At 42.1% G+C, this 25,972-nt stretch overlaps 2 protein-coding genes and 1 long non-coding RNA gene across 3 annotated transcripts; 2 read left to right on the plus strand and 1 right to left on the minus strand.

Moving 5' to 3' along the window:
• The first annotated feature begins 1,294 nt into the window (after positions 1-1,294).
• LOC147192941 (UNC93-like protein MFSD11) lies at positions 1,295-9,528 on the plus strand. The gene is made up of 13 exons (XM_086133618.1): positions 1,295-1,633; positions 2,931-2,986; positions 3,060-3,167; positions 3,252-3,331; positions 4,635-4,731; positions 5,553-5,611; positions 5,702-5,849; positions 6,343-6,392; positions 7,003-7,068; positions 7,145-7,270; positions 7,407-7,581; positions 7,764-7,899; positions 8,901-9,528. The coding sequence occupies exons 1-13, from the start codon at positions 1,544-1,546 to the stop codon at positions 9,057-9,059; spliced, it is 1,350 nt and encodes a 449-aa protein (XP_085989744.1). The 5' UTR covers positions 1,295-1,543; the 3' UTR covers positions 9,060-9,528.
• Positions 8,918-14,422, minus strand: kdm8 (lysine (K)-specific demethylase 8). The gene is made up of 8 exons (XM_086133619.1): positions 13,949-14,422; positions 13,674-13,846; positions 12,586-12,718; positions 12,435-12,497; positions 12,202-12,351; positions 11,974-12,066; positions 11,465-11,658; positions 8,918-9,059 (listed from the first exon to the last, which is right to left on the minus strand). Exons 1-7 carry the CDS (start codon positions 14,420-14,422, stop codon positions 11,494-11,496), a joined length of 1,251 nt encoding a protein of 416 aa, XP_085989745.1. The 3' UTR covers positions 8,918-9,059; positions 11,465-11,493.
• Positions 14,329-21,547, plus strand: LOC147192943 (uncharacterized). Its single transcript, XR_015103258.1, has 3 exons — positions 14,329-14,454; positions 17,167-17,233; positions 21,413-21,547. It is a non-coding gene; the product is annotated as an uncharacterized LOC147192943 (long non-coding RNA).
• The last annotated feature ends 4,425 nt before the right edge of the window (positions 21,548-25,972 follow it).

A 25,972-nucleotide genomic window follows, 5' to 3' on the forward strand; every position in this document is an offset into this window, starting at 1 on the left:
ATGAGCTACTTTTCGTTTTGTTACGATGTAAATAGTTAATAATTTCATGTTAACTTCGAGGATTGACGCTTTAGCTCTCAGTGCAAGTGTAAATATCTTTTTCGCTTCGTACACGGAAATTACTTTCAGGAAGTTGGTTTGTACAACATTTAGCTGCAGATAAAAATTACAAAAATATTATCACGGTGGAGTTCAAATTTAATTAATTTTTATTGAGTTACAAATATGTGCGCTCAGAACTTGCCTTTCGCGAATCTCGCCACGACGGAGATGGATGGCGGGGAGTTCTCTCGTTTCGTCGTTCGTCTTGGTTGTTTTGGCCGAGAAGGTACACTCCAAGAGGTGGCACTTTCCTGGATTGCGATTGGTTCATCAAAGTTTCTTCTTCGTGTACATTTAAACACGTTCAGGTCTTACAAGGACGTTTATTGCCAGCTCTTGGTCGAAATGTCGACTACAACTCATCAAAGTTTTCACTTCGAATTATTCTTTTTATTCATGGTTTTATTTTTGGGCAATATCTAAAAAAAATGCTATGGCAGCGCATTGCATTCACTTGAAAAATAACTCCTGTTTATCTGAGTATTTCTTTTGAGGGGGGGGGGGAATAATCCATGTTTTTAAAAATATATTTTATTATTTTCAGTTTTACGGCATCTCTCTCTCGCACTCTCTCTCTCAATTAATATAATAAAATATAAAAATAGATTTATTATGAAAAACAGAAATAATTATTTTTCAAAAACTTGAAAGAAATATTCACTAAAGACAGAACAAAAAAGTCCCCAAAATTCAGAAAATCAGAAAAAAAACTATTCAAATAAACTGAAAAAAGTATGTAAACTAAAACTTGATGACTCTAAATAAGACAGTCATGTTTGCTTACGAGCTCTAAATAAAGGAATGCATGTGTGTATTGTTATTTGCTCTCCAATTTCAGGTGAAATTTGCTCTGAAAAATCGGGGGGAAAAAACCCTAAAAGAAAAACGTAAAAAAATATTCCGAAAAACAGAACAAGAATATTCCGAAAAAGTGATAAGAAGTTCCATAAAAAACAAACAAATATGAATTTGAAAAAGACAAACAAACAAAAAATTAAAACCTCAAAAATATACCCAGAAAACCGGAAAATAAGCTTTTACGTTTTAAAAAATGTTGTGTAGCTTTCAATTTTTACCACCAGGTGACAGTCGCATCGTGATGACCCAAGGAATGCTCCACTGTCCAGGTAAAAGAAGAAGAATGGCTGTCGGCTACCGTAGAGTGAAAAAGTCATCCAAAAAAAAAGCAGAAGTGGGGAGGGAAAGAAAAAAAAAAAACTCCGTTAATCGAAGTCACAAGTTGTCATGCACGCGTTGTGTGGCAGCCCAACAAGAAACTCACGATGTTGCCACTATCGCCGCCTACTACATTGGCATTTTATTAAATGTACCTGACAATTGGGAGCTTTTCAAAAGTTTGTTCCACTGAGTTTGGAGGGGCGAAGTCCGTGAAATGTAGCAGCGAGGGCGACGAGGAAAAGAAACAAGAAAAAGAAGCACCATGGCAGACTGGAGGACTTTTAATGTGGTGATTTTGGGCGTGGGATTCTTGTTCGTCTTCTCCGCCTTCATCACCTGTGGCAACGTTGAAGTAAGTTTTCAACGTTTGCCTTTTTTCATACATTTGCTTCGACGTTCTCTAATTATTATTTTAATTTTATATTTTAATTGAGCTGGAATTGCCATCTCCAAAACAAGATATTCCAATTATTTACATTTTTAAAAATGTTTTAATTCCTAGGTTGTAATTGTTGTTTTGTGTGTAATTTCCCTCACTGTAAACATGGGTTTATTCATGTCGTTAAATTTATATATATTTGTCCAAAGCAGGCCTTTACTTTTAGCCGCAAGTTCCTTTTTATATTTTGAAATATAAAAATTCACTCTTTTTTTGGGGACTTTCTCTCATTCAAAATCATATTACATTTATAAAAAATATTTTTGGTCTACTTTCTCCAAGGCTTGTTTTTGTATACTTTTATCCTTAGCATTTTATGGTAGATCTAGTAATATATATCACGACGGGGGAGTACAGACATAGGTGTCAAACTCAGGTCCTGGAGGGCAGCTGACCTGCATGTTTTCCAAGTCTCCCTGTTCCAACACACCTGATTCAAATGATCAGATCATCAGCAAGCTCTGCGGAAGCCTGACATTGAACCTGTTCATTTGAATCAGGTGTGTTGCAACAGGGAGACTTGGAAAACATGCAGGACAGCGGCCCTCCAGGACCCGAGTTTGACACTTATGCAGTAAGATGTTTCTACACAATTTTATGGTCATTATGTTAAATGAAATTTTATATGTCAGATAAATACGAGTGGTATTGGTTCTCAGTATCAGAGTGAACACTTCTTTTAGTATCTGTCTGGAAAAATGTGGTATCCAACAGGCTTCATTCTATGTTTGTTTCTCTCACTCAAAAGATGGTATTATTAATTTTAGGGATGTTTGATAGCCTTTTTTCAGACAGGCACCAGTAGTACTCTTGATACCTGAAATTTCACTTAATACAACGACAGATAATTGTGAATGAAGAACTTTCTGTCTTTGTACCTCACTTTATGGTTTACTGATTTGTCAAACGGCCTTAGTGTAGCACCAACTACTGACAAGGGTGTCGGATTGTTTATGCCTTCAGTATCGGTGGCTGGTCCTGGCATCTTTCAAGAATACCCAATACTGTACTTTGAAATAAGGATGGTACCAGCTTGATACCGTGACCTGGTATCAGTACTCACCCATCAAGCAGAAAAGACAGTGAAAAATCTGTGTCATGTGCATCTCGTGTTTCCAATTTTGCCCACAAGTCCAATGAGTTCTGCTCTGCCATGAAGAATCTCACGACATAATAAAATGGGCATCCTTACTTCTCTTCTTCTTTTTAGCAAACGGTGGTGAAAAGTCTGCAGAATGACACCTTCACAGGAAGTGGATACCACAGGTGGAGCAAATATTGAAATACATATTTTTTTAACAAAGGTTACCGCAATAATCACAGTCTGTCCTTTTTTCAGTCTGGGAATCATCTATGGAGTCTTCTCGTTGTCCAATTTGGTGGCGCCCGCCGTGGTGTCCGTGCTAGGACCAAAGATGACAATGTTTTTGAGCGGGCTGCTTTACAGGTAAGAGCTCACGCCGGCGGGAATTCACAAACAGTGGGACCATATCGATCTACGGCTCATCACCGTGTCGTCTTGCGCATCTAGTGGCTACATCACCGTCTTTGTCGAGCCGTCTACGTGGTCCTTCTACTTGATGTCCGTGCTGCTCGGCATTGGGGCCGCCAGTAAGCCCTTCCCACCATAATCATACTTAATATATCTTTAAAAGTGCAGTTGAGCCCTCTGTGTTGTCTTCTCACACCACTCATGGAAAATTTGTTATCAATAATTAGGTGTATATTTTTCCCCAGTTATGATTTTTTTTACATTTGTAATATATTAAAAAAACTTTTTGTAATCTTATGAATATGAAAATAAAAATACAGGTCTCTTTAATGATACACTGTACGCTATTTTTGAATTTTTTTTTCTCATTTATCTACAAATAAACTGGCCAATTCCCTTTTTTAGCATAAAACTTAAGGTGTTTTTTAAAAAAATGTATTTTTATTTATTTATTAATTTTTTGCTCATACACAAAAAACAGTTTATTCATCTATAGATATGTGGTTCCAATAAATCCGGGAAAGTTTTTTTTTCAATTGTAATTAATTATAAATCCAAGTACATTTTATTTTGAGAGAGGGAAATTATTGAATTGTAAAAATATCCAGGTCGGGTAATTTTGTCACTGTATTGTAAATATTTTAAATTAATACATTATGTAAAAATATCTTATTAAATACTTTTGCCATTATTTTAATAAATCCAGTTGAGTATATTTTCAATTTTCTTTATTAAAAATGTAGTTAAAATAATCCAGGTCCATCCATGAAATAGTTTTTTTATTTGTAATTTATTTTAATAATTACAAATGCCTTTGTGATTATACATTCAATTTATTTAGTAACTAATTTTAAATGCATGCCAGTTTGTATTTGTATAGTCTATTTAAAAAAATCCAGGTTATTACATCAAATGCTGTAACCAGCAAGTTGCATCTAAGCAAACAGAAAAAAACAGACAGAATGAGGTAAAAAAGAAAAAAAAAAGAAGGACATTAAGAGGGGAAAAAACAAGGTGAGATTCTAAGGTTTGACATATCCAGTCATGAATAACATTTGTGTGGGAAGATGTGGATTAATTCGAGACCTCCTCTGCACATGTCAAAATTTGAAGCAAAGGATTTAAATAAATGTGAAGTTCTAAAAAAAAAAAGACAGTAAAATTGTTGCAGAGCACCAAACTCAAAACTGCTAGGAATCTTAGGAGAGGGGAAAAAATAGTTGACGATGCCCCCGGGCTGTGTGCTGAGAGTACATGTGTTACTTAACAGCACATAAAAGATAATGTCACACTTGATGCAGCCAATTTAACTGCTGTCCCCCCTTCCCCCTCATCCAGTCATTTCTCCACTCACATGACCCACATGGCGTCCTATTTAATTTTTTTTTTTTTTTTTTTTTAACTTCTTGTTTCCCATTGCAGTGCTGTGGACGGCTCAAGGGCAATTTCTGGTGGAGAATTCGGAGGCTTCAACTATCAACAGGAATACGGGCTTGTTCTGGGCTCTGCTGCAGTGCAGGTACCGACAATCATCACGAGTAAGGTTTATTCATTTAAAACAAAAAAAAAACAAAAAAACGTACAGGAATGTGCAACCACATTCTGGACCCTCATTCCGAAAAATAATAAAATAAAATAAAATGCCGGAAAAACTGGGAACAATCCAAAAATATGAAAAACTATTGGGGGAATACAGTAAACAAGTCAGAATATGCAAATCCGCTGGTGCCTAGTATGCAGGGTTAGACTGGAGTTTTAAGTAGTAACATCACCGATGACCACTAGATGGCAGGCATGCCTTAGTTGTGCTTACACCAGGTTTTTTACTGCTATATACTACATGAGTAGGCTTGATATTTTTCTTTGTGGACAAACAGTACCTCAACAAAATAAAAGTTTCGAGTGAGTTACTTTTTTATTTTGAAAAAAAGTGTACAAAATTAATTCTACCATTTCATGTGTTGGTTTGTTTGGTTTTGTATTTTTGTACTATCCTTAAATGCTAATTTATGTGCAACTAAGCCCTTTGCACTGGAGGAAAAAAAACAGTACTGTATGTGCTAATTATTCTGTCCATATAGCATATGCAATAGCATTTTTGTCATACATCTAGTTTGGAAGCGCGTGGTCCAATGTGGAATAGCACTGATGAAAAATTGCATGGCATAAATCAACTTTTTGATTTTTACCCCCTTTTTTTCACCAAATATCAAGATATATCTTCCCTTAATTGTAATTATTTTTATTTGCATCCTGTTTGCTCAAGTATGTCCTATATTGACAGGCTAAAGAGGAAATTGACCTTTTCCATCCATAAATGATCATTTCCTTTATTTGCAGCATGTTGTTCGGCAATCTGTGCATTTATCTGGACTGGAACGGAAGAGCAGAAATACCAGGTAGTACGATAATGCTTGGAATAAAGGAGCATGATAATAAAGCCCGATGGATTGTTAAATGTCTCCGGCCTTGCATTATTATGCGGTCAGAGAGCAGCAGGAAGAATATCTTCCTCTCGCTGTTGGTGGCCTCCATCGTGGGGACGCTGTGCTTCCTGGTGCTGAGGAAGACTCACCTGCCAGAGGAGGAGATGCTCTCAGAGGAGGAAGGACAAGCGCTGCTTTCGGCTCACGTGGTGTAAGTGGAATGTGTTTCTTCCCCCCCCCCCCCCCCCCTCATTTCCATGCAGGGCGTTTATTGTAATAAATACAATTAAAATAAAGTCAAATTTAAAAACATTTTTGGAAATGAAATTAATATGAAAATTCTTAAAAAAACAACTACTGAACTTGTATCTTACGTTTATAAATGCCTAGACTAACTATAATTATAGTGAAAATATCCATGTTAGTCTTTGTCAATAAATACCATACTTTTGGGGTTTATTTTGAAAGTATTTCAATATTGCTGTACGTCCGTACAGAAGGAAAGTCAGACAGTCGTTTGAGAAGTGGAGTATAACTTCACAACTTTATTTATTTAAAATCTTGCACTTGAAAAATATTCCATAAAAAAAAAAACTAAAACCAATCCTAAAACTAATAAATACAACACTAAAACTAACAAACTTGCTGCAAAAACTAATAAATAAATAACTGAAATGAACCCACTGCATCTTTGTTGTTTTTAGGTACAAGCACAGAGCCAACACGGCCGTGCAGGACGTGAAGGCGGATTTCAGTAAGTCTCATCTGATAAATTAACATTGCCTGTATGTAATGTTGCCAGATTCACCTTTCGAAAGGAACTTAGTTATGTCACTGAGTGATTACTTACTATTGTCATATTTTTGTTGTTTTATTAAACCTTTGCTTCAGGTTCCTGGGAATAACCTTCCAAAAATTGTTCCTCGATTAGAGAAATCGCTCAAATCTGAGGTTAGCTGCAGTTGATTTAGGGCGAGTGGTGGGGTACACCTTGGATTAGTCACGAGGCAATCACAGGGCGACATATAGGCAACCATTTACACTCACATTCACCCTCCCTTGTTTCTTTCTGACTTTCGGGTTGAGTGAACGCTGGCGCGTTTTGGCTGCCGCTGCTCAACCCGTATTGTTTTGTGTTTTTTGTTATTGTAAAGTGTCCTTGGGTGTCTTGAAAGGCGCTTATAAATAAAATCTATTATTATTATTATTATTATGGACGAATTCGACGACCCGGAAAAACCCCAGGCTAGAATATATATGACAAAATATTGTTGAATGGTGCTGTCAATCAAAAAAAATGAGCATGATGGATGTTGGGTGTACCTAATAAAGTGTCCATTAATAGGAATGTGTTCCGTCCCTAGAGACTATGCTCCAGCTCCTCAAGACCAGAACCATCCTGCTCCTGAGTCCCTGCATGGCCTACAGCGGTGAGTGATCCCATCGGTGTACTGAGCGGGCGCCCCCCCTTCAGCGCTCTTTTTGAGCTTTCGTCTCCTGGTGCAGGCCTGGAGCTGTCCTTCTACAGCGGCGTTTATGGGACGTGCCTGGGAGCCACGGCTCAATTCGGCCAGGCTGCAAAAGGCCTCATCGGGGTCTCTGGCATGGTGCTGGGCGTGGGCGAAATCATAGGTGGGTTCGGCCATGAAATATATTCACACAAAACAATGTTTTGAAGAATCCAACTCACCTTGACGCTGAATGGCCAACGCTTGGCCCAAACTGTCACGGAGACGGACTTTGTGTATTCTTTCCTCGTGCTTGCCAGGCGGAGGCTTGTTCGGCTTGGTGTGCAAGAACAATCGATTCAGACGCACCTCGGTGGTCTTCCTGGGAATGGTGGTACACTTCGTGGCCTTCTATCTCATCTTCCTCAACATTCCCGATGACGCCCCCGTGGTCTTCAGCACCGCCACCACCAAGAGCCCCTTTCTCACTCCAAGGTGTGTAGATGGTTAGAAATAGATGCACTGATTAAACTTGATGGATGATACATACAGTAGATTAACGTGCTGTTAACCATAGAACAGGAAGCGGGGGCTCTTGCTTCTCAGTGCAATACCGGCGCGAGGAGTAAGTGCACATCAGCAGGCTCGTCATGCTAATGCTTGCCATGCCCTTGCAGCATGTCCATCGCCCTGCTGTGCAGCTTCCTGCTGGGCCTGGGAGACAGCTGCTTTAACACGCAGCTCTACAGCATCCTGGGCTGCGTCTATGCCGAGCAAAGCACACCCGCATTTGCCATCTTCAAATTTATACAGGTGACTAAACACACATGCACGCACACACGCGCGTATAAAAATATGAAGATTTTGCTTTCCGAGACGAGAAGCATTTCATATTTGGGAGATCTGCTTCACACCTGTGTTGCATTTTTCTCGGAAAGAAGTCAAACATTTTTCCAAACTGAAAAATGCTTGATTTTGCTTTCCTCGACTCGCTAAAGCAGGCATGTCCAGCTCCGGTCCTGGAGGGCCACTGTCCTGCCTGTTTTCCATCTCTCTGGGCTGCAACACACCTGATTCAGATGATCAGCTCATCAGCCAGCTCTGAAGCAGTATTAGAATGATCCTGATTATTTGAATCAGGTGTGTTGCTCCTGGGAAAGCTGGAAAACGGGCAGGATAGCGGCCCTTGAGGACCGACTTTGGACACCCCTGCGCTATAGTAATCAAGTTTTCTAAATCTAGGATTGAACAGAGGCTTCAAGCTGTTTAATGCCACACTGTTTATTTACTGCCAAACACACAAAATAAAGAGGATTTTATGTACGTTGTGTGTTTAAAACAATGTTAAGAATAGCCCACTAACCTAATGTTAATGTCAAATGCCAATGACATGCTCACGGTTAGCGTTGAAACCTTTGAGCAAGACACATTTGAACAGCAGCAGATTGTAGACAACTTAACCCTCACTGGCATATATTCCTTATCCTCCACAGAGTGACTATTATTAATCATATTGAGTCAGAGTAGCAGAAGAATTACTGTTCTTCGTCCTTCTCCCACCAGCATTAAGTCAAGATAAACGAAGTTTAATTCACATTCTATTTGTTATTGGATTGGGTTTTTTTCTACTGCATAAACTAAAAATGCTTGAAGGTTTTGTGTTGCTGTGAAGTAATACTTGGTTTTACAAGCGCTATATGAAAGAACAGCGTGCATTTCTCTTTCTTATTGAATCAACAATTGTTTCTTTATTTACTTTTTTTTTTATATCAACTGTTTTTTTTTTTTTTTTTCTTGGCTCTTGTGTTGTTCAGTCGGTTTTCGCAGCCGTGGCGTTCTTCTACAGCGGCAACACGCTGCTAACGTGGCAGCTCCTCCTCATGGTGGTGCTGGGCTTCAGCGGCACGCTCTGCTTCTTCGTGGCCGAGCGCATGCACGACGTGGACGCCTCCTCCACTGTGGCATTGGAATAACTGGAGGAAAAAAATAAAATAAAACTAAATAAAAGGACACTATGAAAGGCAAGCAGCTTTAAGGCACCGAAGCTTCTCTTGGTTTTTGAATGATCGTTTCGATCATCATCATTGCAGCAGGAGCCCACAGGGTCATTTGCATATTGTGCTCAAGGCCTTAAGACTGCACTGCGATGATGAACGTTCGTTAATACTCGTGCGATCCTCTTTACAAGCGTAATTGTTTTGTTTGCTGCGCATGGCCTCCAACTCAGGTGAAACACCTTTTGGAAAACTGCTACTTCATTGCTTTCATTGATCATCTTTTTTAACTTTGAGGTGTAGCAATCTCTTTTCTATGGTCGCAATTCATTTCTAACGCCGTGAAGTCTTAACTTTTTAATAGACGCACTCGACTGGAGATTGTGTTTGTTTAAAGACACTGCAATCAAACCGACATTTCAAAATAAAGCAATTTGTTTAGCCTGCATTTCCCTATTCATTTTTGACACTAATAAAAGCACTCTTGTAGTCTGAGTGTAATTTGATGACCTTTCCAATGTCAGCTTTATTTAACTATGTAACGCAAAGTAAACATGAAGAACTGCTTCACATCGTTCTTTATTTCTTCAGAAGCTCAATTGTTTATAAACAGAAAAATGCTTATTCTTTTTTTCCTCCCTATAATTGATTTTGCACTTCTGTGAATCACTTAAGTAATATTTTGTCCTATGTTTTAAGAGTGATCTTTTCAGTGAACCTCTGAACTCATCTGGTTGTATGACCACTGTTTGTGACCGCTGCTTCACATCTGTTTTGGAATCGAACTGCTATTGCAGTCGTGGAATATCAGACTACATTCTTCAATCCCCTCTGCATTTCTTGAAAATGAACGGAATGTATCACAAACTTCCCGGGCTGTTCATGGGGGGGGGGGCAGAATTTGGTGGGCTACATGCAACACAGAGATGTGAAGCAGTTCTTGGCTTTATTTTAAACGTTTGTGTGAAAATATGCTATTTAGCTATATCTGTGCATATCAAGTACAATCACAACAACCGTGCTGATAATGTCATGTAAATTGAGCAGAATAGTATTTGGAAAGACAAATCCATCCATTTTCAAATCGGCTTATCCTCAAAAGGGTCGCGGGCTCAAGACAAATCTCATTACACCTTGCGAATGTACTTATTATGATAATGACAACTGGACGACTTCTAAAGGTGAGTTGATGCTGCTTTAAAATCACTGCTGTTTGAATTTTCACTTTATTCCACATCAAATGAAAGGAAAAAAAACCTCAATTATCACCAAACAGGAAAAATCTAATGGCTTTGGCTGTGAGTTGCCCAAAAGCATGTAGGCCGTTAATCAAAAAGCGGTTGACAAAAAAAAAAGCAGGATGGAGGGATGGGGCAGGTTGCATTACTTCACTTGTAATTGAGTATCGATCACTTCATAATGAGAGTAAGCAGATTTGTGAGATCTGAAGTCAATATTGCCACTTTACTGAGCGACGATAAGGCGGTCCAGTTTGCAGTGTTTAGAAGACATTCAAAATAAAACAAAGACAGGATAACTACGGCACAGGAACGTAGGCCTTATCTGAGTGGCTGCATGTCTACCATCGATAAGAGGACTCTGTTTATCTCGATAAAGTTTTATTAGAGTTATGCTAAATCTGTTGGCCTTTATTTTTAAAGTTAGCTCATTTTGTAGGCAATATTTCTACGTTCAAACAATCGGAAGATCAGTTTCTGTTTTGCTTCAAGGACCGACCCCTTTACTGTAAAGTGTAATTGAAATGTTAACATGCTAACCTATAGCAACCCGGGTTTACATCTTGCTCTAGTATGTGGAAAGAATATTCGTATCATTTATGATCTATTTAGATTGGCTCAAATGAGAACATGCTAACAGTTGGGATGCTAACATATCGCAAGATAACGGCCCCAGTGTACATGTTGCCCTGTGTTCAGTTGGTATTTTTAAAGGCAACTGATCCAATGCTAACAGTTAATATACTAAAATCGATAGCAAGACATTACGTGATCACAGGACAACATGTAAAGGGGCTCTTTCAAATGGAAGTTTAGTCAATGTTAACATGCTATCATAGCAAGATGGCAACTTGATTTCACCTTTCGCATTGTGTTCACTTTATATTTCTAATGAGAATTGATCAAATGCTAATATGCAAAATAGCGCACGTATGTGTGCACCCCGCAGGGGATGCTTCATTTATTCATCCTCAGCTGTGACCCGCTTTAACCAGCAGTATGTTTAGCTGCCGCTACCTCATTTGCATACGTTATGCAAATACAACCACCTGAGGATATTTGTCAGATTAAAAGGTTGAGAGCAATTAAACGACACAAGCTGTACAAAAAAATGTTGAAACCAGAAATACTGTACATAAGAATCACCTCATTTCATTTTCTGTCGTTTGCCCAAATCAGGACCACCAGAAGCTGACGGAGAAGCTTTGCTCCAGCGAGCGCACGTAGTGCCAGTGTTGCACCGGGATGAAGAGCACGTCTCCGGGCCGCAGCACGCACTCCCGGTACGGAGCCTTGGAGAACTCCGGGAAGCGTTCTTTGTCTGGGTTCTCCACGTCCACCTAGGCCGGGGGAAGAAAGGTAATCAATCACTGAAACCACAATTTTTTGCTATGAGAACTGTTACAAGTTGTACAAATTGAAAAGTGTTGAATGACCGTAATGCAATTTATTTGTAAAAGCACTATTTGTGAGATATGTTATCACGCCATTTTGCAAAACCGAGGTTAAGAAGCAGTTCTCAGCTCTGTTTAAGGACACAAAGCAACATTAGTTAGTGTGTGGTTGAAAAAAATAAAACACTTTAAAAAATATATAATAATTTTCATTAGAACAAAAAAGGCCTTATTTACAAGCGGGCATGATACCAATCACACCTGGCTTGTGTTGTGGAGGAGCTGAGACGAGTGTGGGTAGAGCTTGTCCGAGTCTTCGGGCGAGTACAAGCGGACGTATTTGCTTCCCACCACCTGACAGAGACAAACAGAGTTTAATGTTCATTTATAAACTTATCAATTTCTTCATTCCAGGAACTCGTTTGCTTTACGAGTGGCCTCATTCCAAACTAGAAGCGGCGACATTTAAGGTGACATCTCCATGCTTACCTGCGCCAGTAAGTTGTGCTGGGGGTCCTGGTGCAGGGGCGACACGGTGCCGGCGGGCCCGAACCAGGCATTGACGGTCACGTCGTCCTCGTCACCGTCACACAGGCAGCAGTAATCAGGAATTCGGATGTCGTCCTTCAACTCTGGTATCTATGGTAACGGCTGAATTATTCCACATCCAACTAAAAAATATACAGTACATTGTCATTCATTATTTTATTTTGCTGCTCCACCTGCTCGAAGAGCTGATGCTGAGCCAGATAGCCACAGATAGGTGTTGCCCCCTCCTGCCAGGTCTCACGTTATAACACACACACGACATACCAAAATCAGTAAATCTCCCAAAGCATACGATTTAAGCTTTCTGAGGTGTAAAGAACTCACCTGGTTTAAAATATAGCGGTCGATGAATTCGTCGATCGTCATCAGCGTCTGGGACCACTCCTCGTCCGTGTACCTGGAGCCCACCTCCACGGGGACGGTGCGACACCCCGCCACCGACCTTAAATATTCTAAGCTTTGGAACGGGGTGGGGGACGAGAAGGGTTATTACATTTCCTCAGACCAGTTTACACTTGAGCACAGCGAAAAGGAAAACTCTCGGGATGGAAATTGTCTGTTCGATGTCCTTCACATCCAGACCCTGCAGCTTTTCTCGTCACTCGCTTGGATAAGTGCACTTAGCTGCTTGACAAGTGCAAATCAGGCTGATTGCACGACTGTTTAACAGCGCTGAAGGACCAATAACTTGCACGCAGAGGCAGAGGGCTGCGCTTGCACTTGTTGCGCTTACTTCAATCAAGGAGGGTCACTTTTCATCACTGGGGCATTTTTGGGGGGTTGGGGGATGGTTATATGTTACCCTTTTAACGCATAAGAGATTTGGAAGTGTCTTGTTACGTGCGCTAGAAACTAGAGAATCATAATAAGAACAGAATAAAAGACCTTAAATAATCCTTCGCAAAAACTAAAAAAAAAAGTAAACACTATAATAAAAACTGAAAGAAAAGAATCTGAAAAACTATAGAAATGGAATAGAACATTTATAGCAAACATTTTAAAATAAAAAAAAAAGAAAAATTTAAGCTAAAAATCTAAAAAAATAAACATGAATATGAAATGAAATGAAATAACCATCCATTAAAATTCAAAATGACTAATGGCAAATATAGTAACTAGTAAATGAGTAAATATATTTAAATATCGAAGAATAAAATCAGCGGTATATAAAAAAACTAAAATTGGGGAAAAAAATCCTAGCAAACTGAAGTAATAATTATTATAATAAAAATTAAAAACATGCTAAAACAAAGTAAAAATTGCAACTCTGGGAGAATATATCAAATCTTAATGGCATTTGCGATAGAAAACAATGTCTGAATCAGAATTTGTTCCAGATTGTTCATTTTCATTTCACATGGGAAAACTCCATGTATCTGTTAAATTCCATCAGATTAAATAGTAATCCAAACCTCCAGGGGTGCTGATTGAGGGCTGGCCAGTGATCGATGGTCCCCTCCAACAGGACCGCTTTGGAAGGGAGCAGGTAGTTCTTCTTGAAGCTCTCCAGAGACGGGCATTTTACTCTGGGAATTGCCTGATCTTCTCCGATCAGCGGAACATCTGGCAGTACCAACTTCAGCCTCTGTTGAAATCACATCACAACCACTTGTTCACCATGCCACCCAGTATTTTGGTGTTATAGTTGGAAAAAAAAGTCCCAGCTTTCATACCAGAGCACACTGACCTTGGCCTGTGTATGCTCTCGCTCCGTATGCTTTCTCCCGCCTTCATTTCTGTTGTCTTTCTTGATTTCTTTCTGCAGAATCCCGACCAGAACTTGTAGTCGATCGTCCATGATGGCGGCGCCCATGAGCAAACCCATGTCACAGGTGCGCATGGCCTGCAGAAGATCATCCTCCAAAGGTTCCGCTCCGCACAGGGCGCATACTTTGAAGAGGCACCCGTATGAGTAGACCCGGCGCCACTCCTTGTCCACGTGGCGCCACGTTCCCGTGTTGAGCTTCTCCCACGACACGTCCAGAACGATCTGAGCGTCGAGCAGGCGGCCTGTGGCCGGGGCGCCGGTGTATAGCTGTTGTCTGGATCTTCTCAGCATTTCCATCACGCTCGCCTCCACCTTGTCGTTGAAGTGCAGTGGGAAGTGGTCTTCGTCTGGTGGAAGAACAGCGGAGATCTTGGGCCACAGAGACATTGTCATTGACGAGGAGGTCTGAGGAGCAGAATGTCAAGGTGAGAAGTCCATGTTAAAGTATCATGACTAATGACATAGACACACTCAGATATGCCACTGCTAAAGTGAAGTGGAAAAAAAAAGGAAAGCAACAGTCACCGATGCAGTTTCAGCCGTTAATTGAACGGGACAAATGATCAAACACCCAAATACAAAATGAAAACACAAGTAATTAAAGTAGGTCAAAACCTAAACCCAGAAACTCTCATGCAGACTAACCACCCACGCTGGAGCCAACCAGACTTCAACTACTACTTTTGTTGTTGCGATTTACACCGTAGAGTAATTACACTTTTTAAAACTATCTTATTTTTAAAAACGCGTTTGCTGTAGAGAGAGTGTGTGTGTTCTGTTGTATTATTGTTATTCTATGTTAAACGTTCTGTAAAGCACTGCGTTACAGCTGCAACATTGATGATTTGGCGGCTCAGCAGTTATTTAGCCATTAAACTTAAGACGTATTGTGACTTCAAACTTCTGACTCTCTGCTGTCTCTAAAAGGTGATTACAAATGTATGTTTACCTTTCAAAAACCGTACAGTAATGTCCGGCGAAGTCCTCAACTTACGACACTATGCGTGAAAGTAATAAATAAATGAATTAAATAAAATGCAAAAGGTTCATTTGAGGAATCATACCAATTAGCAGTGAGATGACGGCAGCCAGATAATATTTGGAACAAATTCGAGAAATATACGCGAGGCTTCCCTATTCACGACGCCGATGCGGTGTGTCGACATAAACAAACCGGAAGGAAACGACGACCCGAGACCACCGCGTTCCACACTTACTCAAGAATGCGCGCGCACACTAAAAATCAACATTGAAAACACTAAAACACAACTCTTAACATTAAATTGAATTAAATGAAAAACGTTCCGCAAACAATTTATTTACAACAAGGTCATTTCTTGTCATGCGAAAACGTGACACTTCCGTATTAAAACAAAACAAACACCATAAAATACAAAAACAATGCAAAATCTCATTGAGTCAAAATCCATAGAATAAAAACGTATTTTTAGACGAGTTTTAAAAATGGACAAATGGGCGACATGTTTAACATAATTTCAATACAAACATTTTAATAAATGACATATCATTACATTGCATTTAATTTTTACAATTACTGCTGTTTTCTAGCCCCTGTACATTGCTGTCTTGAAAGGATTTGGCCAAATTGACAGTTTTTGATCGTCAAATAAAAGAAATTGAACAAATAGTTAAAGTAATGTGTTGCACGAAAATTAAAACATTCACCACATAGTGGAAAAAAATAACAAAAAAGGTCATTAAACGAAACATATTTAACAAATACATTAATGTAATTAAAGATAAATAACTACATTCATTATTTAATCAAGTGGCCCGGCGGGCCAGTGGTTAGCGCGTCGACCTCACAGTGCAGAGGTTTGATTCCAGCTCCGGCCTCCCTGTGTAGGGTTTGCATGTTCTCCCCGGGCCTGCGTGGGTTTTCTCTGGGTACTCCAGTTTCTTCCCACATTCCAAAATCGTGCATGTCAGGCTAATTGAACACTCTAAATTGTCCCTAGGGGTGTGTGTGAGCGTGAATGGTCACTATATAATTTGGCCACATTGACGCAGGCTTGTAAATATGAATATAGTGGATAATAAATTATAATTTATAATCTATGTAATTTCTATAGCTGCACAAGGCTAATGGATCAAACGTAAAACCAAAAAAATGCACAGGTTCCTTTCATCGCCTCATTTCCCCATGCATGCTCAGAAGTAATGGACTCATGGTTGTTACAGCGACATTTAGTTTTCCTTATTTCCCCCGTGTTGGCACAAGCTTTTATGTAAATAGCGGGAATTCCCAGAAGGTGGATTGATATGTATAGTGTCTTCTCATGCAAAGCTAAAACAATAATTGGATTTGTCTTCATGATACCGCTGTGATAGTTGAGCTCTTCTTTTGTATGCCATTGATTTTTTTTTGTATTTTCTAGCAGAGTTAAAAGTCTGAGCAAACATGATAGGGACCCTTTGGAATCGAAAGCCGCACGCCGCCGTTATCAAATGTCAAACGCGATGAAATTCAAATATTGCGGGTGCAGACTGTCTCTCTCTGCATGATGCGCTGAAGGTTTCGTAGATTCACACAGGATTCAGAGACGGTACACGCACACCTTCCAAAAACCATCTTTTTCTTCCGAAATCACTGCACTGACTATATTTTGTACGTATTCTTTTTTACACCAGAGATAAAAGCATCCATTCATCCATTTTCTTCAGCTCTTGGCCTTCTCAGGTTTGTAGTTGTGTGGGAACCTATCCCGGCTGGCCATGGATTACGCATACAAGAATTATTCAAGAATTTTTTGCCTTAAAAAAAAAAAAGGAAATACATTCATAATGGATGTCAGGTATATATGGATCTTTGCATTTTTCTATATGCAAGCTGGCTTAGTTCCTATTGCTCCTCATGCAAGATGCCCCACTGTGTTGGTGGCCTCCATTTTAGTCAAAACACACACACACACACACACTACTGAACTAGCCAAAAACGTTGTAATGCTAATATCTACATATATATAGTAACAACATTGTTCTCAGTCTCGCACATTTTTTTGCACTCATTTTCAAACATGCATAAGGCACATTTTTCAAAAGAAATATCTCAATTGACTTTCCAGTGTCTTTAAAGTAAATGAAATGTTCATGATGAGATCTGTTTTTTTTTATAGTTTCTATTTTATATTCTGGATTTGACATCATCACTCTTTTGAAGGGGACTTGGAGGAGCAAAATGAGGTGAGTGTAAATGTTGTCAAGCTTTAGCTTCAAGGACAGCATCTGCTGTCTTTCATCGGACCCATAGTTAGAAAAAATATATTTGGCAAAAAGCCTGCTCCAAAAAATTGGAAAATGCGCCCACAGAACACTTTCACTGCGAGATAATCATGTGAACTGATGGTGATTGGATGTGGCGAAGCTTCAAAACGTTGCTTGTAACACGAAACAAAACCAAACAAAATCACTCCCCAAAACCCCCCAAAACAAAACAATTGTAAGTCAAGGTACCACTGTACATACATTTTCTCCAAGCATGCGCATGCTTCCAAAAATTGGAGATTTATCGGGCGTGCTGAGACCCCCCCAAATAGAATTTGTTGTAAGAATCACAATAAAAACAGCAGCTCAGGCTCTAAAAGGACCTGCAGCCACTTGATAACAGAAGTCAGTATTTCAAGATAAGACTGCAGCGAGCTGGTCTCAGCTGGCCCACCACGCTCCATTTGTTTCTCGACGTGATGCTGGGAAAATAAACCTCACTCGCAGCCACGCGGATGCTTTGTGTTTGTGTGGCCCTGCTCGTGTGTGTGCTAGCGGGGGATGCGTGGGGGGTTGGGGTTGTAGGGGTGGGAGGGCTTGTGGATGTTCTGTTCACACGCGTTTGTGCTTGTAAGACGCCGTGGGGGTCAGAGGGGCTGCCGCTGTTTGCTCGCGACCTTTTGTCTATGTTGACATGGGAGGAGGCCCACGCTCTCCTCAGGCGCTCTACATGTTGTCGCCGTCAAATGGCAACCCTCAACACTTGTTTGAAGTTTTTCTACCTTGAAATGGACAACGTTACTGTTAAAATGGGTGGCAAAAGAATGATGTCAAAATTTCAAACACATTATTTGTTACATCCACATGACACTTTTTGGTCATCATTTTAGCAAGGATCATGGAAGTTGATGCGCCAGGTCTGGCCCCCTGGGCCTTGAGTTTGACACCTGTGCTGCAAGTCAAAACAACTCAGCAAGTTGATTTTGGAGCAAACAACTCACTTCGAGGATATGGAAAGTAGAGGCGTGTCTTTGTATATTGAAGCAAACTGATGCCACAAACTGTATGAGGGAAAGTTAAAAAAAAGTTTCCACATTATTCCCAGCCTTAAATGAGATGCAGTGTTTTTTCGTTCCTTTGGGCCAAGTTCACCCTGAAGCTTTTTTTTCCCCCCTCTATCTTTTTAATTTACTTTTAATCGTTAATGTTCGGCTTCCACGAATGATAATCTTTCCCGGAGCCTATTTGAACTGCTTTGTGCAGTAAACAATTAATTAGGTTCATAAGAACATTTTTCTCTTTGACCCTCAACAACAACAAGAAAAAAACCACTCTGCCGCTGTTCAGGGCAGCGTGGACCGTGACAGTGCCCCCTGGGAGGGAGGCGGGGAACGTTGGGCGCCAAACCGCGGGTGGGATGTAATCAGCACCATTACGCTCCAGGTGCTGCTGAAATAAAAGATGGAAACAAGCCTGCTGCGGTGTTGCCATGGATTAGAATCCAATTAAGCACTGTTGAGCTGCGCGCAAACTGCCCGGCCTTTGCCTGTTGACTCATGAAATGAATGCATTGTCGCTGCACAAAGCCAACGTTGCAACAGGGGTGCAGCCGCGTAATTTTGGCCAGGCGGTGGGAAGCACTAAGAATCACGAAAGTCTGTTTTAGTTTTTTGTATACTTCCAATTTCTAAACGGGGCATAGGGGAAATATTTTTTTTTTGTTTATGTTTTATAGCGACCTTTTCATAATGTTTGATAATAGTGATGGCAAAAACTACATGTACCCCCACAATGGTTTTAATTTCCTCAACAACAAAAAATTACTCCTATGCTACAGTCAGATCATACTGAGAGATTTAGCAAAGATGACCAAAAACATTGGCAGCCCGGTGCTCGAGTGGTTAGCGCATCGGCCTCACAGTGCAGAGGTACCAGGTTCGATTCCAGCTCCGGCCTTCCTGTGTGGAGTTTGCATGTTCTCCCTGTGCCTGTGTGGGTTTTGTCCAGGTACTCGGGTTTGCTCCCACATTCCAAAAACATACATGGCAGGTTAATGGAACACTCTAAATTATCCCCAAGTGTGAGTGTGAGCGTGAATGGTTGTTCGTCTCTGTGTGCTCTGCGATAGGCTGGCAACCGGTTCAGGGTGTCCCCCGCCTACTGCCCAAAGACAGCTGGGATAGGCTCCATTATCCACCGCGACCCTTGTGAGGATTAAGCGGATCGGAAAATGGATGGATGGATGGACAAAAACGCTTTCTTGAAAATTGCAAACTTCCCTTTAAAAAGGATTGACGATGGCGATATTTTCTCTTTCCATTTCCTCCATTTGAGAAAATTATATTTTCCGTTAGAACAACTTGGAAGTTAACCAGCACCGTAGAACGTCCACGTTAATACCTTCACACCCCCATAAGCCGCTTGCCATTTTTACCCCGGGGCCAATTGACACTCCCGTTAAAGCGAGGCGGAGGTGAAGGGTTTGCCACATTTCCTCGGAATCCCCCTTAATGGACATTTCGGTAATACCCCGAAGAGGTAACAAATGAGAGGTGTAAAGTTAAATGTCCTGTGAAATCATCCCATCTTGAAACAAGCTGCCTTTACGGCCTCGGGAGGCTTTCACCGCACACAATTATCTTCCCGGAACACGTACACACTCCAGGTCCGCTCACTTTCAGATGTTTGAGATGGCGGTGGTGATGGCATGCTCGCCAGCTTGGCTCACCTCCGCGCCGTAATCTGTCCGAAGCATTTCGGATCAAATGAACGCAAGCAGGTGTGCCCCCCCGCACCCCCACGGTGGGCACCCAGGTGACACCTGCTACTTCCCCTTTAATTCGTGCCAAAACAGCTGTTTCAACCAGGAGGCCGCTGCCGGTGAGCCGGCGGGGCCTCGCTCTCCGCTTGATAACAGTCACATTTGATTAGGAGCACACGGCTTGGCGGTAATGCATGCATCAATACTTGGCGAGTTAAAATAAACAAGCAAACAAACAAGAAAGCCCCCCTACATTTGGCGAGTAACTGGACTCACACCCGGTCCACCTCCATTTTGACTTTCCGTCTGCAAGAACAAGAAGGCACAAGGCCAAACAAGGTGAGCAGAGAAAAGGTGGAGATAAAAAGCAGTCACCACTTTGCTGAGCTGCGAGCCGGAAGGCGACTTAGGATAACTTTGATCCTCGGTAGAAAAAAAAAAAAAAGGGTGCACCCATCTCAAAACACGATTCGGAGTATATCTCAAGCAGGCGCTCCACAGGGAGATCGTCTTCCTTGAAGAGGTAAGAGCTCAGTGGTTTGTGAGAATCTACACCAAGTTCTGAAACGCAGTGCGTCACCGCTGCTAATAGGTAGAGGATGGCGCGTAAGTTTCACCCTGTGAAGTGACTTCCGGGACAAGACGGAAGATCTTTCAAAAATATTACCCCCATGCAAGCGAAAGAAAAGATCTCTTGATCTGCATGCAAATATAATTTAATATGCTCTAGCGGAGCCACTTTATGCCATGTTATGATTATGATGATTATTTTTCTTTTTTTACAGCTGTGGCTGTTGTTAATGAACGATATCAAATAAAGCGGAGTTGATTTTTGATAAAGTGTGCATGTTTGTTGTCCCGGGAATCCAGCTACGATGTTTTCACCAAACCTAGATTAAAAGCATTCAAAGTTAGGTTCGCTTCAAAGTGAATCGCGTTCATGCAGTTCTCATAAGAATTGAAGGGTTTTTTTTTCCTTCAGAAAAAAGCAGTAACAATGAAAACCGTTGGCAAGAACCCTGATGTGAATGCGCATTTTGCTGCCTTTGCCAAAACGTCGCCGCCCAAGTGGGATCGGCGCTTAAGTTAAATGAATCACGAGTTTATTTGGCTTTGAACTGAAGCACAGTCGTACAATTGTCAAGAGAATTTAGAAAGATGTTTTTTTTAAAGAAAAATTTCCGTATGACCTGATAATCTAAATCAATTCTCAAATCAACTGCAGTTGAAGTGAATCTCATTGCTTCAAGTACTATAGTTTGCAAAAATGTGTGATCATATCTAATAAGCACCCTTTGCTTTGTCAATGCGCCAAACAGTGGAGCATCATGCAGGGGTGTCACGCAAGATGGAGCAATTTTTCAGATTCTTCTCCCCTGTGCTCGTCTCTTTTAAAGGCACACACGGACGGGAAAGGAGGTGATTGACGCCACCCGATCCACATGCAAATATTTCACTTCACATTCATGTCAGTGTGTTGTGTGTGGCGGGAGAAGTTTGTTTACCAGCAGAGTGCAGTGTTGTGGCAGCCAAGCGCTCCTCCCTGGTAAGTAGACTGCCGGTCAATCCGAGAAGTGTATCAAACAATCAGCCTTTCCACAGGCTTGATTGACACTGTCGAGAGGTATTGAAATCAACCATATGTTGATTATTGCGCTTGTGGTTTGCACTGCAACTGTCCGTCATGAAATTGTGTGTGTGTGTTTGTGCGTGCGAGTTGGGTGGGTGGGTGGGGGGGGGGTCTGTGGGAGTACAGCACCAGCCTGTAAAACATAAGGGCCTTATTTATTGCAGACGGTGCTGCCGTCTGCAGTATTGGCATTTTGCTCCCACAAAAATGACCTGCGATATTGACGTGACACATATTTTTTCAAAAATCTAAGTTTTGCCTTAAGTCACTCAGTCGGGTTGAATTTAACTTGTATTACAAATCTTCCGGTTTGGGTATGAGAATGGCTATGAGGGTGCAAACAACAGTGGCAGTTGTACACTGATTGATACTGTCAGGAAACGCATGCAAATACTTGTTGCAGCTTTAGCTAAACCGACAACCTAACACTTAATCCTACCTAACCCCAACCGATAATCCTACTCCAAACGTTAGGAGGGTTGTTCTGGGGGTTCCTTTCAACATTCCAAATCCGACCCTCGGAATCCAAGACGGCAGGTAGAAAAAACTGGGAGCACATACCCAGGAATGGTGGGGTCCAGAATATGCATGAGACCCCCATCCCTTGACCCAGCGACCCCCCCCCCCCCTTCCCCCTCCCCGAGCCCCCTTTCTCCGGAGGCTCTGGAGTCGCTTCACGAACTCTTAACGCCAAGCCTAACTGCATCCCTCAATCCGAATGATCCGATAATTGTATCTCATCAAGATGAATGCATTGCAGTCCCTCAACTTGTTGCTTAGTAATATTCAGATGTAAAGTGGCCAAGAAGAAGTTGCTTAGTGACTGAGCCGGGGAATGTTTTCACCGCGCTGTTATTTATTGTTTGTGAGTCTGACCTTGGCACACTTCGAAGTGGGTTGGCATTGGCTTCCTTTGAGCGTAAACTTGAATTCAAAACGCTCGCTTTTGGGAGGGGGGGGGGGGGTCAAATCCGTCCTCTGGGACGCATGGTGCAGATTCGATTGAGGTTGGAAGCCGGTTCATTTTTGGCAGCACCTGTGACCCGACACAAACAAATGGACCATAAATAAGGCAGGAGAGAGAGGCCTATGATGCCCCCCCCCCCCCCCTCCCCCGCACCCCTTCCTGTCTTTCCGGGTATGCAGAGGTGCGCCAACAGGTAATGACATGGTATTGATCTGGAAAGCTGAGGAGCTGAGTGATGATGTCGCCCTCCTGGCCGACGTGCGGTAATGAGTTGCCTTCTCATTGGCTCCTCCACTCCATCCTGCAACGTGTCACATTGACGCTCCGTGCAGGAAGGAAAGTCTCCGTCATCGCCGTCACCAGACGCAATCATTCTTCAAAGCCCAAGAAGCGCACGTGCTTAGTCACCTGGAATGGAGTCTTAAACGCAGACAGGACAAAGACATTCCTTGGTTTCCTTTTCCTCCTCCGCGGAAGGATTTATGCACGCGGCACTTTTATCTTTGCTTCTGCTCGCCGTCAGCACGCTGTGTCGAGCCTCGCCACTCCGAAAAAAAAAAAAGACCGAATCAAAACAAAGCTAGGTACTTCAAGGACAGTTTGAGCAAGGTTCCCTCTAATTTTCCATGCATCTGAACATTCATTCACAAACGCCCGTCGCCTTCCTTGGACCATGGTGAGCAACATTCACATGGTGGCTAAACCGCTATAACACCTGTCCAAAACCTGAGATCATAATAAGGTACCCGATATATGTATGTTACCCCAAAAAAAAAAAAAAAAATTAAATAAATCAAACCACATTTTGGGATTTGTTGAATTTTCAAAAATGCCTCACATTGTGTGGCTTTGAAGTGAATTCCGCTCATCTAAGTCTCATGGGAATTTAGTTGGATTTTGTTCGTTTTTCATGTTTCTTCTCACATCTACAATTTGGATGTATTAAACCTACAAATTAACATTTTTTTGGGGGAAGTTTCATGAATTTGGCCCCAAATAAGGATGAGAGATGTTCATCTAATCCCCATGAGATGTCAATAGGATTTCACAGAACCGACTCAGTTAGTGGACTGTAGCTTGTCCATCCATTCGTCCATTTTTTGATCTGCTTTATCCTCACAAGGGTCGCTGGGCATGCCGGAGCCCATCACAGCGGTCTTCGGGCAGTAGGCGGGGGACATCCTGAAGCGATTGCCAACCAATTGCAGTGCACACATAGACATACAACCGTTTTTCCCCACACTCACGTCTTGGGGCAATTTAGAGTGTTCAATCGGCCTGCCATGCATGTTTTTGGAATGTGGGAGAAAACCTGAGTACCCGGAGAAAACCCACGCAGGCACAAGGAGAACATGCAAAGTCCACACAGGATGGCCGCAGCTGGAATCGAACCTCTGCACAGTGAGGCCGACGCGCTAACTACTGGACCACTGGGTGTAGCTTGTAAAGTCACAGATTTCCAAGTTTGATCACACTGTCTTTTTTTTTTTTTTTTTAAATCATGAAAAAGAAAAAAAAGCCATCCATCGTAACCTTGGAAACTGCAGTCTTGTTTCAACCAATTGAATGCATTATGAGTTTAATTTGGGCTTTGAAGAACGTTCCTGAACATTTAGGAGGATATGAAAGAGGAGCCCGACTACGCTATTTGGTGCGACTAATTGAGTCTCAACTAGTTTGCTGTCCAACTACTTTTCCTCCTCCATCATCTTCCTCAATCTATACCCAGCGCTTCACTCATCCCAAACACGTCATCCTGCCTCCCCGTCCGACATATTTCAGCCTTCGCCTTCATTTATAATCCTCGGCACAACACCAACACATTTCGTTTCTCCCAGACAATGACACACTGGGGCGTGATCTGTGTGATGGAGACATTTCCCGCTCCGACTCATGGTCCCCGCCTGCCTCCATTACGGCACTGCAATACATCTCGCCGGCGTCCGGGCCCCGGTGATGCTCGGAGGACCTGGGCGGCCGTTCCAAGAGGGAGGGGGGGGGGTTAACCCTCACCCAAACCCGCACCCGACACTGCATCATTTGTGGCAAGCTATCAACAGCATCCTCACCTTTTTTTGAGTCTGATTTAGAGAGAGAGGCACAGGGGGGTGGGGTGCTGATGATACGCACCCCCCCGCCCCTCCCAGGCCCTCGCCATCTTTGAACAAAAGACACCGCAGAGATCTACTCTTGAGGAGACACATGAATCATCGCTGACAAGGCTCCTCCCGCCGCGCTGTTGTAGCCATGAATAATCCAGCTCAGCTAAGGCCTTGATCAATTAGTCAATCTCTCAAGTGCGCCTCTCAATTAACAAGGTGATTCCCGACGCTCCCGACTGGGTACGCCGTACTTGTCTCTGCCAATTTAGGCCCCAGTCCAAGCATAACTCTCGGCGCTCTGGAGATTCATGGGCAGGCGCTGAAAATACGAGTTAGAAACAATTGGCTGAGATTGATTTTGGTTGCAGATGACCTTTCCCTAAACCCTTTAAGTTACCTCCACTCTGTCCGTCAAGCTTTCGGAGCCAACGGTCAACTCTGGCTGCAGTCCCACGGAGATATATCAGCCAGGTTTGAGGGGTGGGGGGTAAACCCGTCCGCGAAGAAACAATGCAAAACAAGCTAAAGGAAAGATTCAAAAGCAGCACCGCTACAGTGAAGATGGATAACTCCAGCTATCGAAATCAGTCCTCGACACCAGTTTTATCATGAATACAAAACTGGGTGAGCTTGTCTATCGTAACAGGACAAACACAAAAAAAAGGTCTCAAGATTACAAGCCTTGAAATTGAACATCAAGTCAGAAGCAGTTGTCCGTCCGAGACAGATGAGTGATGTTACTTGGTGATTCATGGGCGCCAACCCTAGAAGAGAGATCGATTTGGTCACCAGATGACCTTTCACTAAACCCCCTTAATTAACGCCGCTATGTCCGTCAAGCTTGTGGAACCAACAGTCAGGACCAACTGCACTCGTGGCAGAATCGTCTAGGTTTAGGAAAAATGACCATGATCAAGGCGGTCTGGTGGTCCAGTGGTTAGACTGTCGACCTCACAGTGCAGAGGTTCAATTCCAGCTCAGGCCACCTTGTGTGGCGTTTGCAATGATCTCCCCAGGCCTGTGTGGGTTTTCTCCGGGTACTCCAGTTTTCTCCCACATTCCAAAAACATGAATGGCAGGCTGATTGAACACTCCAAATTGTCCCCGGGTCCCTGTCCCTGTGAGTGTGGCGTGGATGGTTGTTTGTCTCTGTGTGATTGGCTGGCAACCGGTTCAGGGTGTCCCCCCCGCCTACGGCCCGAAGACAGCTGGGATAGGCTCCAGCACCCCCTGAGTCTTGTGAGGATCAAGCGGATCG

The sequence above is a fragment of the Hippocampus guttulatus genome, chromosome 16 (genome assembly GCF_054856545.1).
Source record: "Hippocampus guttulatus isolate MCC_2025c chromosome 16, RoL_Hgut_1.0, whole genome shotgun sequence".
Taxonomy (NCBI): domain Eukaryota; kingdom Metazoa; phylum Chordata; class Actinopteri; order Syngnathiformes; family Syngnathidae; genus Hippocampus; species Hippocampus guttulatus.